The sequence below is a fragment of the Amblyomma americanum genome, chromosome 2, assembly GCF_052857255.1.
Source record: "Amblyomma americanum isolate KBUSLIRL-KWMA chromosome 2, ASM5285725v1, whole genome shotgun sequence".
NCBI lineage: Eukaryota > Metazoa > Arthropoda > Arachnida > Ixodida > Ixodidae > Amblyomma > Amblyomma americanum.
In genome coordinates, this window is record NC_135498.1 from 50398201 (window position 1) to 50410172 (window position 11972).

Consider the following 11972-nt stretch of genomic DNA (forward strand, 5'->3'; position numbering starts at 1 on the left):
GCAGTGGCTTAACTTCGCTAACCCTGGAAATCAGCGAAAAGCTAGGACGCTTGCTAAGCTTCTGAGGCTCGTCCATGGCAGCTCCGTTACACGCTCGCGACAGCCGTTCTGTATACACCCACACGACCACGTGACACCCCCATCGGATGTCATCACGTGGCCTCACATCACCCTGTCGAATGTTCTTAAGGTCAAAGGTCAACCCAAAGGTCAGTGGTCAAAGGTCAACTACTGGTCATGGGTCAAGGTGAGAGGTCAAGGGTTCGACACCCTATTTATAACTGTACGACATATGGTCATACACGACTAACGTGGTTTGGCTGAAGGTCGTTCAAGGTCATTCTCCAGCCTACGCGACGACAGCTTTACCTAGCGTAGAGAAGCTTTTCGCTTCAAAAAGCAAGCACTTTTCACTCAACACCCGCACTATATCCGAAGATAAGCCTTATTATTGGCAGCTGGAAACATCAAAATTTTCACTGCTGAACGTCGTTTCATCAAGGCAAATTAGAGTTTCTCAAATAATCGGTACTGTAAAGTTTGTTTCTTTCATCGGAAAGCAAGATATTTCTATTTCTGCTGAATGAGACGTGCCGCGCCAGTCGTGGTGACGTCATCACACACTCGCTGCTATCCGAGACAAGTCGGCAGCCAAGTCAGTTGCAGCAGGTGTCGATAGCAGTCGGGTGCTAGCTCAGGTGTGTGTGAGGGCTGTTCACTGTGAAACGTCATTTTTCTCGCTGCACACTGTATTCACCTTCACGTGCCACTTTGATTTTGTAAACTTTCGGAGAAGTTCCACCGCACGGTCTCCTCAGCGAAACGCAATGGGCAAAAAAAAGTAGGTATATGGAGGCAACCCATTGCGCAGCGTCCGTCGCCGCGGGTGGACAGGCAGGCCTGGTCGTTACCTAACATTTTCTCGTCTTTTGTTTTAGATCAGGTCGAGGCAGGGCGCAAAAGAACGAAGCTGGTACGGTTTTGGGCTCTGACGACGAGGCCCTGTACTCGGACTTGGAGCAGCCCGATGAGAAATCGAACGAATACCTGCAAGATGCCGTCGACGCGTTTCATGCCGACCGCGATAAGGTAAATTCTCTTCGTTCAGTCGGTGCTGGTTCCATCTCTGCGGTGACCGCTTTGCTCTGCGGACGAGCAGAATTTTGACGACTTCGTGGCCTCTTCTTTCTATCAGGTGCTGCTGGACGATTCGGACACTGAAAACACGTCTGGCCAAGTGAGTGAGGGGTGCCGCTGTCTAAATTACCTTCGCACATGCGTAATCATGGAGTTGGGCGACGTCTGTTTACTAAACCATTCCTTTGCTTGCTACTCAGGAAGAAGTTCTTTCGCTTGGCGATGACGACGATGACAGCGAGCTCGACGACTCTGAAGATGAGCTTGGCCCTATTAGCGAAGCCCATTCCCGGAATCTCCGCAAGGACGAGATGGCTAGCGACATAGAGGATGAAGAAGATGGTAAGTTTGGTCCGTGAACATTTACAAAAGTTAATTTTCCAACGTTTCGAGATCATCTTTGCGTGCATTTGCTCACCGCCTGATTCTTAGCCAATATCTATTTGTGGGTATGAGCCCTCAGCCTTTACTTGTGTGTCGTCGTGTGTCACGTTGAGCATCTTCGCTACTGGTTTTCAGGCTTGCCGGATGCGAAGGCATGGGGAAAGAAAAAGTCAACCTACTATCACACGGACTTCATCGATGAGGACTATGCAGGTGAGCTTGGCTCTTTGTAGTTCTTCACACGCCTCCGTAAAACTTCACTGTTTCCTTTCATATCAGAATCGTATTCGACTGCAGCCTGCTCGTATCGTTCGCTCACTCCGAGTGTCAAAAGACGAGGCTTTGTGTGCAGTTGGGTAACACATTTTGTTAGAGATAATAAGCCTGAAGAGTGCAGTTAGCCTGTCATTCAGCCATTGTAGGCCCAATGTAGGCATATGTACTACAGCTTCAGAATATTAGGCTTTACTTTTAATTCTTGTATGATTGGATTCCTTGTTGGCGTTGTTTAGGTATCAGTGAGGACGCAGCTGAGCTTGCAAGGTTAGAGGAACAAGAAGCTCGTGCGCTTCAGAGACGGCTGGTGGAACAGCTGGACGAAGAAGATTTTGGACTCGACCTATTCCAGGTGCTGCTTTTCTTTATTCGTTCAACACTTATCACTTCAATGAGATGCTGCCTACACTTGTCCACAAACAATATCCAGATTTTATTGTATTTTCTTGGTTCTTTGTACAGCTTCCAAAAGAAGAGACAGCAGAGGTTTCTGAGAAGGTCTCGAAGGATCTTTCAAAGCTTTCCAAACGGGAAAAGTTGAAGGTGAGGACATGCTGAAAAGGTTTAGGGTGTTGTGTTTGAATCGGTAGTTCATGCTACGATTCTCTTTCCTTTTGATAGTTGCTATCCAAGGACAGTGCCGAGCTGCTTGAACTCATTGAGGACTTCAAGGCAAAGGTTAGACCTGTTTGTGATACTGTCATGTATCCGGGTTTCCAGATGAAACTTTGTTCATATTTCCCCTTTTTTCCCCCAACATTACGTTCTTTTTGTAACAGATGATAGAACTGAGGGACACGATTTTACCCTTGGCCAAGCTTGTTGACAGCGGGAAGATCACCTCTGTGCCAGCAAATGAATATGTTACCCTGAAGAGACAGCTAATTCTGCAGTAAGTGAGATCGCACTGTCGATTTTTTCATCATAAATTTCCCGAGTGCTGCCGTGGTGGCTCAGTGGTTATGGTGCTTGGCTGCTGACCCAAAAGACACAGGTTAGACCCCAGCCGCGGCAGTTGAATTTTGATAGCGGCAAAATTCTAGAGGCCTGTGTACTGTGCAATGTCGGTGCACGTTAAAAGAACCCAGGCGGTCAAAATTTCCAGAGCCCTTCACTACGGTGTCTTTCATAGCCTGAGTCGTTTTGGGACGTTAAACCCCCATGAACCAAACCAATTTCCTGAGTGATCATCCTGAATGCTGATTTGGGGGTTGTTGCTTTATGTGGACTTGTTTTCACCGTCAAAATTTTTGTAGTGAAACTAGAGACATTTATAAATGGCCCTAACATAAAAAAATTATATATTCTGCATCAAGCTCTTTTTTTTTTTCATTCATGGATGATTTCAGCTTGATGAATATCATTGCATTTCCCAGTGCAATATGGTGTTTTATAGTTCAGCTTTTCTGTCAAGATTCACACGGTGATGAGATGTGTGCTTCGTGGTAAGTATAAATGAACCTATTTGCACGTTGCGTTTACAAGTCACACATGCTGTCTGCGGTAAGCGCTCACACATGGGCACAGTTAAAGGAAGACCTCTACCGGTACTCATACTCACTCAGCTATTTTTTGAGGCATCAGTCCTTTGTATGTGATGTTAGATGCCAAAGCAGGCATCCAAGTTGCTTTCAGGGTTTACAACCCTTTTTAGGGGAATAAACAATTGCCCCTTAGGTCCCTTTGCTACTGTTAAGGAAACAGAATAATGTATATTTGCTGACTGAAGTTTTTTTTGTGCTGACTGTTTTTTTCATCCTGAATTTTGCTGTTGTTAGATACTGCACAAACATTGCCTTCTACATGATACTGAAGGCTAAACGCGTGCCTGTTGGAAACCACCCTGTCATCAAGAGACTGATTTCCTTCAGAAATGTGAGTCATTTCCATGGCTGCATAGTTTTTTCACTGCCTCTTCTGAATCAAAACAGAGATACGTCTTGGGCTGTTAATGCGATCAAATGTCTTGCTCGCATTATGTCAAAGGCCAATTAAATGGCATCACAGTAGGACAAAGTGCAAAGCAACACCGCCCCAAATGGGCATGGTATGGTTTGTGGACAGTTAAAAGCATGCACCTTACAAGTACAGTTACATGGAGCTTTTGTTCTTAATAAAATTTGATTTGCCTTTGTGGGTCTATTGCTGAGAAATTTATTGTATTTATTAGTGAGAAATTTGGAGTTGAAAATGGAATATTTTTTCTCACAACTCAATTCACTCTCATGATGATGATCACATTAAGATTTTATGTACTCCTTAATTACTGGCAGCATGGTGGTGTTGCCTGGCCTTAGAGGTTTGCTAACTGAAAACTACTTAGCATGCCATAGCATTATGCTCGGGAAAAGTGTCTGAGGAGGCAAAGCTCCCATTTTCAGTTAAAGTAGCTTCGTTATCATTATAGACGAACTACAATTAGTCCTTGGCATTTTTAAGTGCTGGCATTTCACAAAAGGAGAAGCAACAACACTGATCATTCATGGCATGTCATTGGTAACATTGCATGCACTCATGTTGAAGTTGTGCTTATTATTGCTAGATTTTCTTGTTAGTTTCGATTATACAGTTAGGAAGATTAAACCAAAGAGTGCAATGCATCACTAGTGAGACTAGCAGTGCTGCTTGTTAGCAAACTAACCTAGCCAACCTGTTGCACCTTCCAGCTTTTGAAGCAGCTGGAGCCAGTGGATAAGAGACTGTCCTTTGAAGTGAACATTTTGTTGGACAAGCTGTCCAAGGGCGAAGACATTGTCCCATTGACCGTGCCAGCAACAAAGCCCCAGGAAAAGCCTAAGCTAAGGTATGCAGTTTTTGGGGTGCCTTGCAGTTTTTGGGGTGCCTTGCAGTTTTTGGGGTGCCTTGCAGTTTTTGGGGTGCCTTGCAGCTTTTGGGGTGCCTTGGGGTGCCTTGTAAAAGGCTGTATATCCACTGATGGTGGTGCATTCTTTTCTTATGCTTGATTTTGGTTTTGTTGCTTGAGCCGCCGCAGTGGCTTAGTGGTTATGGCGCTCGGCTGCTGACCTGAAAGATGCAGGTTCGATCCCGGCCGCGGCGGTCGAATTTCGATGGATGCGAAATTCTAGAGGCTTGTGCGCTGTCGGTGCATGTTAAAGAGCCCCAGGTGGTTGAAATTTTCGGAGGCCTTCACTACGGCGTCCCTCATAGCCAATGTTGCTATGGGACGTTAAACCCCCCATAAACCATTTTGTTGCTCGACTCATTTTCTTTTCTGTTTAGGATAACTCAGCAAATTAAATCTGAAGCACCTGGAAGCTCGAAGGAAACTCCTGTGGAAAGTCAGACAAAGCAGGCAAGTAACTGCTCATCATTCTTGCAACCAATGCTCTTATTTCTTGCACAGTTCGAAACTGCATCGTGACTTGATGCAAGGGATTTGTATGCCATGGAGTATCTAGGCTTGCCAGTGCTGGTTAATGTTGCACAGTTGTTGGCTGTACTCAGCGCTATGCTTTTGAAAAGATGTCTTTGTTGGAATCCTTGCTGTAGATTTGAGTCCTGGGGACTTTTGTAACAAGTTGCAGCCTTTAAGCATGGCTGTCGAAGTACATATACTATTTTTTTTTTTGCAATAGTTGTGTGCCTGCTGTCAATTTTTTTTATATTTATCACAGTATGCTTCACCATATATTCAAGTTTAGTGTAGAGCACTGTGTGGGCCTAGGTATATTTTGAGGCCCGACCTGGCCCAGGCCCACTGACTGCATGTCTCACCTGGCCCAAGCCCAGCCTTACAGAGGGCCAATGTAGGCCCAGTATGGCCCAGCCCAAAGGGAAAGGCCTCATAGCAACTCGCAATGCACTGGCTACATGGCAGACTTTCTGAGATAGTCGTTGGACGTGAAAGCAGATCACCAGCAAGAACATTACCGTAATGGGTGCCAGTTTTAATCAATTTGTCTGCAAGCTTGACGCAACCTTCTCCATGAATAAAATCAGATGGCCGCATCTCCTTGATCCATAAACCTGCACAAGCAACCATCGGGCTCTTTTGACGCTTGCCAACGTTCTGGTCGTATTTGCGGCAAAAAAAGAAGTGTTGTTTGCACATTCAAAAGTTAATAACTACAGTTGTGCCTACTAAAGCGCGAGGCTGCAATGGTACCTCAAGGAAACTTTGCATTCACTGCGTTGCACACATGTCCCATCAATGCCGATGTCATCGTATTGACAACTTCAAGAATGTTTTTCCAATGCCACTTTTCTCAGCATTCTCAGCTACAAGTTTGAACTGCCCTGGCAAAAGTCCTTCCTTCAGCTTTCCAAGATTCTTCTTGGAGAACAATTGCACAAGGAAAAGAGAACCCGCGAAGGCGGGCTGTGCATGAAACAAGACAAGACTTGAACCTAGGCCTAGAATGTCTTGCAGTCACACATGTGCCATTTCCCTGGGTCCTCAAACACAGTGCTATTCTAAATGCCTTGACCGTTTCCCATTGCCCTTAACTCTCCTTGATGACATCTCTCAGTTATCTTGGTTTCCAGTTTTGTTTCTTTCATGGTGGCATGTCCATGTATCATCTTCTTTTCAATGCCTCCTGCCATTTCCCTATTTTTATTTTTATTTTTATGTCTTCCTTTACTACTGTCGCAGCCCATGTTCACCCTTCAGTATTTATTGCAACTACACGTAACAACTTCTATGCACATGGTGCGGCTGCTCATTATGGCAGCCTTCACCCCCTAAAAGCTTCGCGGAATCCTCGCTTAGCTGGCCCAAAGTCGCAGTACGTTCATTTCAGTTCTTATGTATTCCCTCTCCTTTGGAAGATATCGACAAGCCTCTTCGGTTCTCGGAAAGCTGCGTCCACTGCACCTCATTTAGTAAGACTTCAGCCGGGTCACGTGTCACACAGTTTCGGAGGCACCGCACTTTGCTGTTGCTACTGTTCAGAGTCTGCACTGTTTCCGTGTGGTTGGCGCCAGCCTGCTCACCACGTGCTGTTGCATGCATGCACACGTGCTTCAGCTTCGCAAGCATGTGCACGCATGCACGCGCGCGTGCGCACACGCACACGCAAAGCTTGCAGCAACAGCATTGGAGAGCGCATGCCACCAGAAGAGCATGCTGGTGTGCACTATGTGATGTCAGTGCACGTTAAAGAACCCCAGGTGGTCGAAATTATCAACAGCCCTCCTCTACAGCATCCCTCATAGTCTAAGTCACTTTGGGAAATTAAACTGCATAGAAATGAAACCAAATGCGGGAAGCCATCGCCAAACTACACACCTTCTTTTAAGGTTTCTTTCCTCCCCATTCCTTCGAGCAGTGGTACTGCGAAATTCATTAGAGAGCCCGACAACAGCACTTGGCAGTTAAAAGCTGCACCCACAAGCAAATGCGCGGATGGGATGGAGAAAAAAAAAAAATACTCTATCTCTGCTTCCGCGAAGCCCTCGGCTTGTCTTTTATGCTCATAAAGTCACCTTGTTGTGGAGAATCCCTGACCGCAGCAGGAAATATTTCCTCTCATCTGCTGCCAGAGAACCAGAGAATGAAAAAAAAAAGAAAGAAACCCGGAATGGATACAGTTGTCCCAAAAATGCACGCAGAACTTTACTGGGTAGAAGGTGCATGTGGGACTCCTCCCCACATTCTTGAGTCTGCCTCTGACACGAAGGAAGGCAGGACGTTGTGTTAAGTGGCGAGAGGGATTTCAATGAGCCGGACTCCACAGAGTCCGGAAGAAACCTGTGCTGTTCGAGCCACTGGCCGGGCTGGGCTGGGCATACGCTGTTCGATTGGCCGTGGCCCAGCCCGGGCCCAGGGAAATTCTGCATAGTCCAGCCCTGGCTAAGCCCGCGGCCCAGGGCGCTGGTTTAGTGTAACGTGGCAACACTGAATTGCTTAATGATACTAGGTGCTAGTGCTTCATGGAAGGTTTCATTTGAGCACGACCCGTACACCCCCACAAAGCTAATTTCACCACTGTTTATTTCACTTGAAACCTGCTTTCTATTGTAGTTTTTTTTTGTAAATGTGGACTATTCATATATATTCATGTTTTTTTGTTGTTTGCAGAAGAAAGATCTCAAACGTAAGCACACACAGGAAGAGCAGGCCATCCTGGACATGTATGCGGAGATGCGGAAAAAGTCTCGGTTCGAGGGAAGCTCTGCCAGGTATGTGTTATGTGCATTCTTCTTCGCATTAGCAGGCCACAAGAAAGTGCTTTTCTCATGTAGTTCCACTTGAGCTGTTTTTCCTTGGCTCCTGGCGGCATAAGTGAACCGAAGGTAATTTAGCCTGGGGGCTTTTTATTAATTGTTTATATGATATCTGATGTGAGCCACTTGACTCTTGCATGCAGGACTCCACATATGGAAGCTTGCTTTCTAATATTTGATCAATTGCCAGCACCTGTGTTAGGTGCAAATACAAGATGTGAGATCAAGAAATGACCAATTTTGATAGTTTAAAATAACATTTTGTATCACTTCTAATTAAACATTTTGCTCTGCTAATAGCTTTGTGCAATTTTCTGTGACCTGACTGCCAGGCACTGCCAGTCAAGCTCTGCAAGGCTTTGGCAGGCCTGCCATCTGTATTTTGTTTTCCTTTATGAACAATAAAGATTTTATTGTATAGTATTGTATTGTAATAAAAATCTGAAGAAATTTGCTAAAGGACAGTGTGACACAGAGGTGCTTGTTTTTTGGGACTGCCATTTTTATCGGACACCCGTCTGCTTCTCGGACTGCAGTGAGGGCGATTCAGAGGACGATGAAGGAGAGCTCGATGCTTTCGATGAAGATCAAGAGGAGCAGCTTGAAGAAGAACCTGAAGAAGCAGCCGGAGGTGACAGGCGCGGCATCACATACCAGGTAGGCCCATCTCATTAAGATCACGGGTACTTCAGCAAAGTGATGAAGAAAAATCTAAAAATGGAGTTCTGTATGTTGTTGGGCTAGTTGGTGCACACTGCTAGAATAATGTGGCACTACTTGTGCAAATGCCCGACAGTGTAAGGAGTGTGGCTTACATAGGTCGTTTTGCTCCTATGCACGTTCACCTGGATCTGCATATTGCTTATGTACTGTATTTAGTCGATAAGTGCATTTTCATTTCCAACAAACTTAACGGCACCTTGGGGGGGGGGGTGCATCTGTCAGTGGACTATCATGCAAAGTAATACATTAGCAAAAATTTATTGCAATGTAAGAGGGGTTTATTTGGCGATGCTGAGGACCGCGAGAGCAGCGGTGCAGCAGTGGTGGTCCGCTGTCAGTCGGGCTGAGCAGAGTCTCGCTTGGAGCAATGGCAGTGCGGCTGAGCCCATCTTATTCATCACAGCAACAACAAGAATAGGGGATGCATTCATTGTGCATTCATTGTGCTAGATGTTAAGTAAGGAGCCGCCATGGTGGCTCAGTGGTTATGGCACACGGCTGCTGACCCGAAAGACGCGGGTTCGATCCTGGCCGCGGCGGTCGAATTTCAGTGGAGGCGTAATTCTAGAGGCCCGTGTACTGTGAGATGCCAGTGCACATTAAAGAACCCCAGGTGGTCGAAATTTCCGGAGCCCTTTACTATGGCATCCCTCATAGTCTGAGTCGCTTTTGGACGTTAAACCCCATAAATCAAATCAAATCAGATGTTAAGTAAGACCAAGTGCAACAGTCAAGACTTGTTTAAACATCCCAGTGCTTTCAATCCAGCTGCACTTATATATTGGAACAAATATCGTCTACGGGGCACTGAACAATTAAAATGCAGTATATACCGTTGAATCATTGATTTCTGCCTTGTTGTTTGTCGATTGCCAGCCGCCGTTCACAGTACTTGTATCTGCTGGAAAAGCACCAGGTGCCCTAATAAGAAGCAAATTTATGAATTAAATTTCAGCAGCTTTTACTGTGGGCCATAATTTTTTTTATCTTGGATATAAGTGCTCTAGATGTAGGCCTCAAAACAGGCCTAGCTGTGCAATTGGTAAAGGAGTGGCTGAGCGCATTGATAGTCTCACATGATTAGTGGTTTCAGAACAGTTGCAATGTCTGTGCTGTCCATGAAGGAAAATCTGAAAAGAAAAGAATACCTTTTTTGTGTAGATTGCCAAGAACAAGGGCCTGACTGCCAAGCGGAAGAAGGAGTACCGCAACCCGCGTGTGAGGCACAAGATGAAATACCGCAAGGCCAAGATCAGCAGAAAGGGACAGGTGAGTGATCTCCTTCACAGTAACGCATAAATACTTGGTGTACCTTATGGGCTTTGTGCTTGCACTGTTGGGTGGTTCAGCAGCCAAGCTGGATTTCAAGTCTGCCCTAAGATTTTTTTATATCTGTTTTCAAAATGGAATTGCAACACACGGACAACGAGGACAAAGATATTGGACTATATCACTAAGGCAACCGATTCTGATCACAAAGAGACCACTCTCGTAGAAAATGGAGCTTTTGTAAGCTAGAAACGAAAAAAAAAAAGGGTGTCTCCGTGAGAGGCTGATTTTGCAAGTAAAATGCGTGCGTCAAGAGCATTCGTGTTACGGATCTCAGAGGCTGCATTACACTGCCATTCACTTCAATATGGTGGTAATCCATCGTTTTCTGTTACTGCGTCCCGAATTTTAGTCGACTGGTGGGAAGGTTTTTAAATTCAATTTTCTTGCCGATAAATGCATTTTTTGCTGCTGGACAAACATCAACACAGCCAGAAAAAGCCAGAGAATACATTTTTACTGTGAACAGTAATTGTGTGAAATTGTTCTCAGTGTCCATTTGTCGAAGTGCATTTTTTTTTTCCGCTACTTTGCTGATCTAGGAAAACCAATTTCCGGTGCATGACTGGACACATTGAGTACTCTTGCTGGGTCAGAATTGCATGAGGTTTTGAACTGTGTGCCTGTTTTATCATGCAGTTCTGGCAATTTTCTTACTGTACGAACGATTTTTTTTAGAAAGTAGTCTTACCACAGAAATGAAGTAGGGACAATGTCTTGTTTTGCTTAATTACTGTATTGGCAAATTGTTTCTGCAGTTGCATGCTAGAGTACTTTCTTGACTCATCTGTGAAGTAAAAATGATAAGATGTGCAGTATTTTGGAGAATTATTGTTTCTCATATTCCCTATCTAGTACAATACGCAACTTGATAAAAGTTTACTACATGTCTGCAGCCCGAGAGCATTTTGTGAACCTAAGATTAGATTTTAGCTTGTCTGTTGTGCCTGTTAGAAACAGTCCTCATAAGATAGTGTGTGCAGTAGCCACTGCAGCCATGCAAAGTAGAGTTTCTGGTTATGTCATTGGTATTGAGTGCAGGGATTAATTTCACTGTTTTTTCAATTAGAGAGAGTAACTAGCTTCATCACAAGAAATGTGCACAGTTTGGCTGTTTTTGCTGCTATGCGTAAGTCTGGTTGCGATTTACTTACACAGATCTCGTATGAAAACATTCTTGTGATGGTTTAGTACATTGAAAGACTGCTGCCAACCATTGTTTGTCTATTGCAGGTGCGCGAAGTGAGGACAGAACTGCAGAAGTATGGCGGAGAGCTGTCGGGTATCCGTGCCGGTGTGACGCGCAGCATCAAGATGAAGTGAATCAAACCTGTGATTTGCCAGATTATGTAACTCGCAACAAACTGTTGCTAGATGGTGGTGCTGTCGGTCAGCATTTTCGTTGTTTTGGATTGAAATATAGAGTTTTTCCATCACAGAGCTTGTGTGTTTTTGACCCGTGTTGCCTTTGGACTGCAAACTACAGCCCACTTGTTTTAATTGAACTGCTTAGGGACATGATTATTCATCTGCATTTTCACAAATTTAAATTGCCTTAAGATAAGTGAAAAAGAAAAGTTTTGGACATGTTGCACAAAAAGCACCTTTCAAACAGCCGTGAACTCGTTAGACTGCAAAATCTTTTATGTTATCCTTTTGGTTATGTTATACCCAAGTCCCACTGAACTTTGATTAGTCCCTGTGAAAACTCAATAGTCGAGTAACTGGAAGAATATTGGATTTGCTTTGTGATGATGCAGTGTCTTGTCTGATGAAACACTGCTCAATTTTTGAGGTGCTTATGTTCAAATTATTTAGTGCTTGGGATGTCCACCTGCTGCAGCAATCAGCTGATTGAGTATGCAAGTTCAGCACCCTGCTGCAGTGGCCACACTGCAGCGGAGGTATTCTTCCTGGCCAGAATGTTAAAATAT

The 11972-nt window shown here is 44.8% G+C and overlaps 1 protein-coding gene across 1 annotated transcript; it reads left to right on the plus strand.

The window, feature by feature from the left end:
• The first annotated feature begins 659 nt into the window (after positions 1–659).
• On the plus strand, positions 660–11478 carry Sas10 (UTP3 small subunit processome component Sas10). Its single transcript, XM_077654268.1, has 16 exons — positions 660–841; positions 939–1089; positions 1196–1237; positions 1338–1479; positions 1657–1734; positions 2034–2149; positions 2260–2340; positions 2419–2475; positions 2577–2689; positions 3576–3672; positions 4464–4600; positions 5038–5110; positions 7841–7941; positions 8523–8643; positions 9871–9978; positions 11272–11478. Exons 1-16 carry the CDS (start codon positions 828–830, stop codon positions 11359–11361), a joined length of 1521 nt encoding a protein of 506 aa, XP_077510394.1. The 5' UTR covers positions 660–827; the 3' UTR covers positions 11362–11478.
• The last annotated feature ends 494 nt before the right edge of the window (positions 11479–11972 follow it).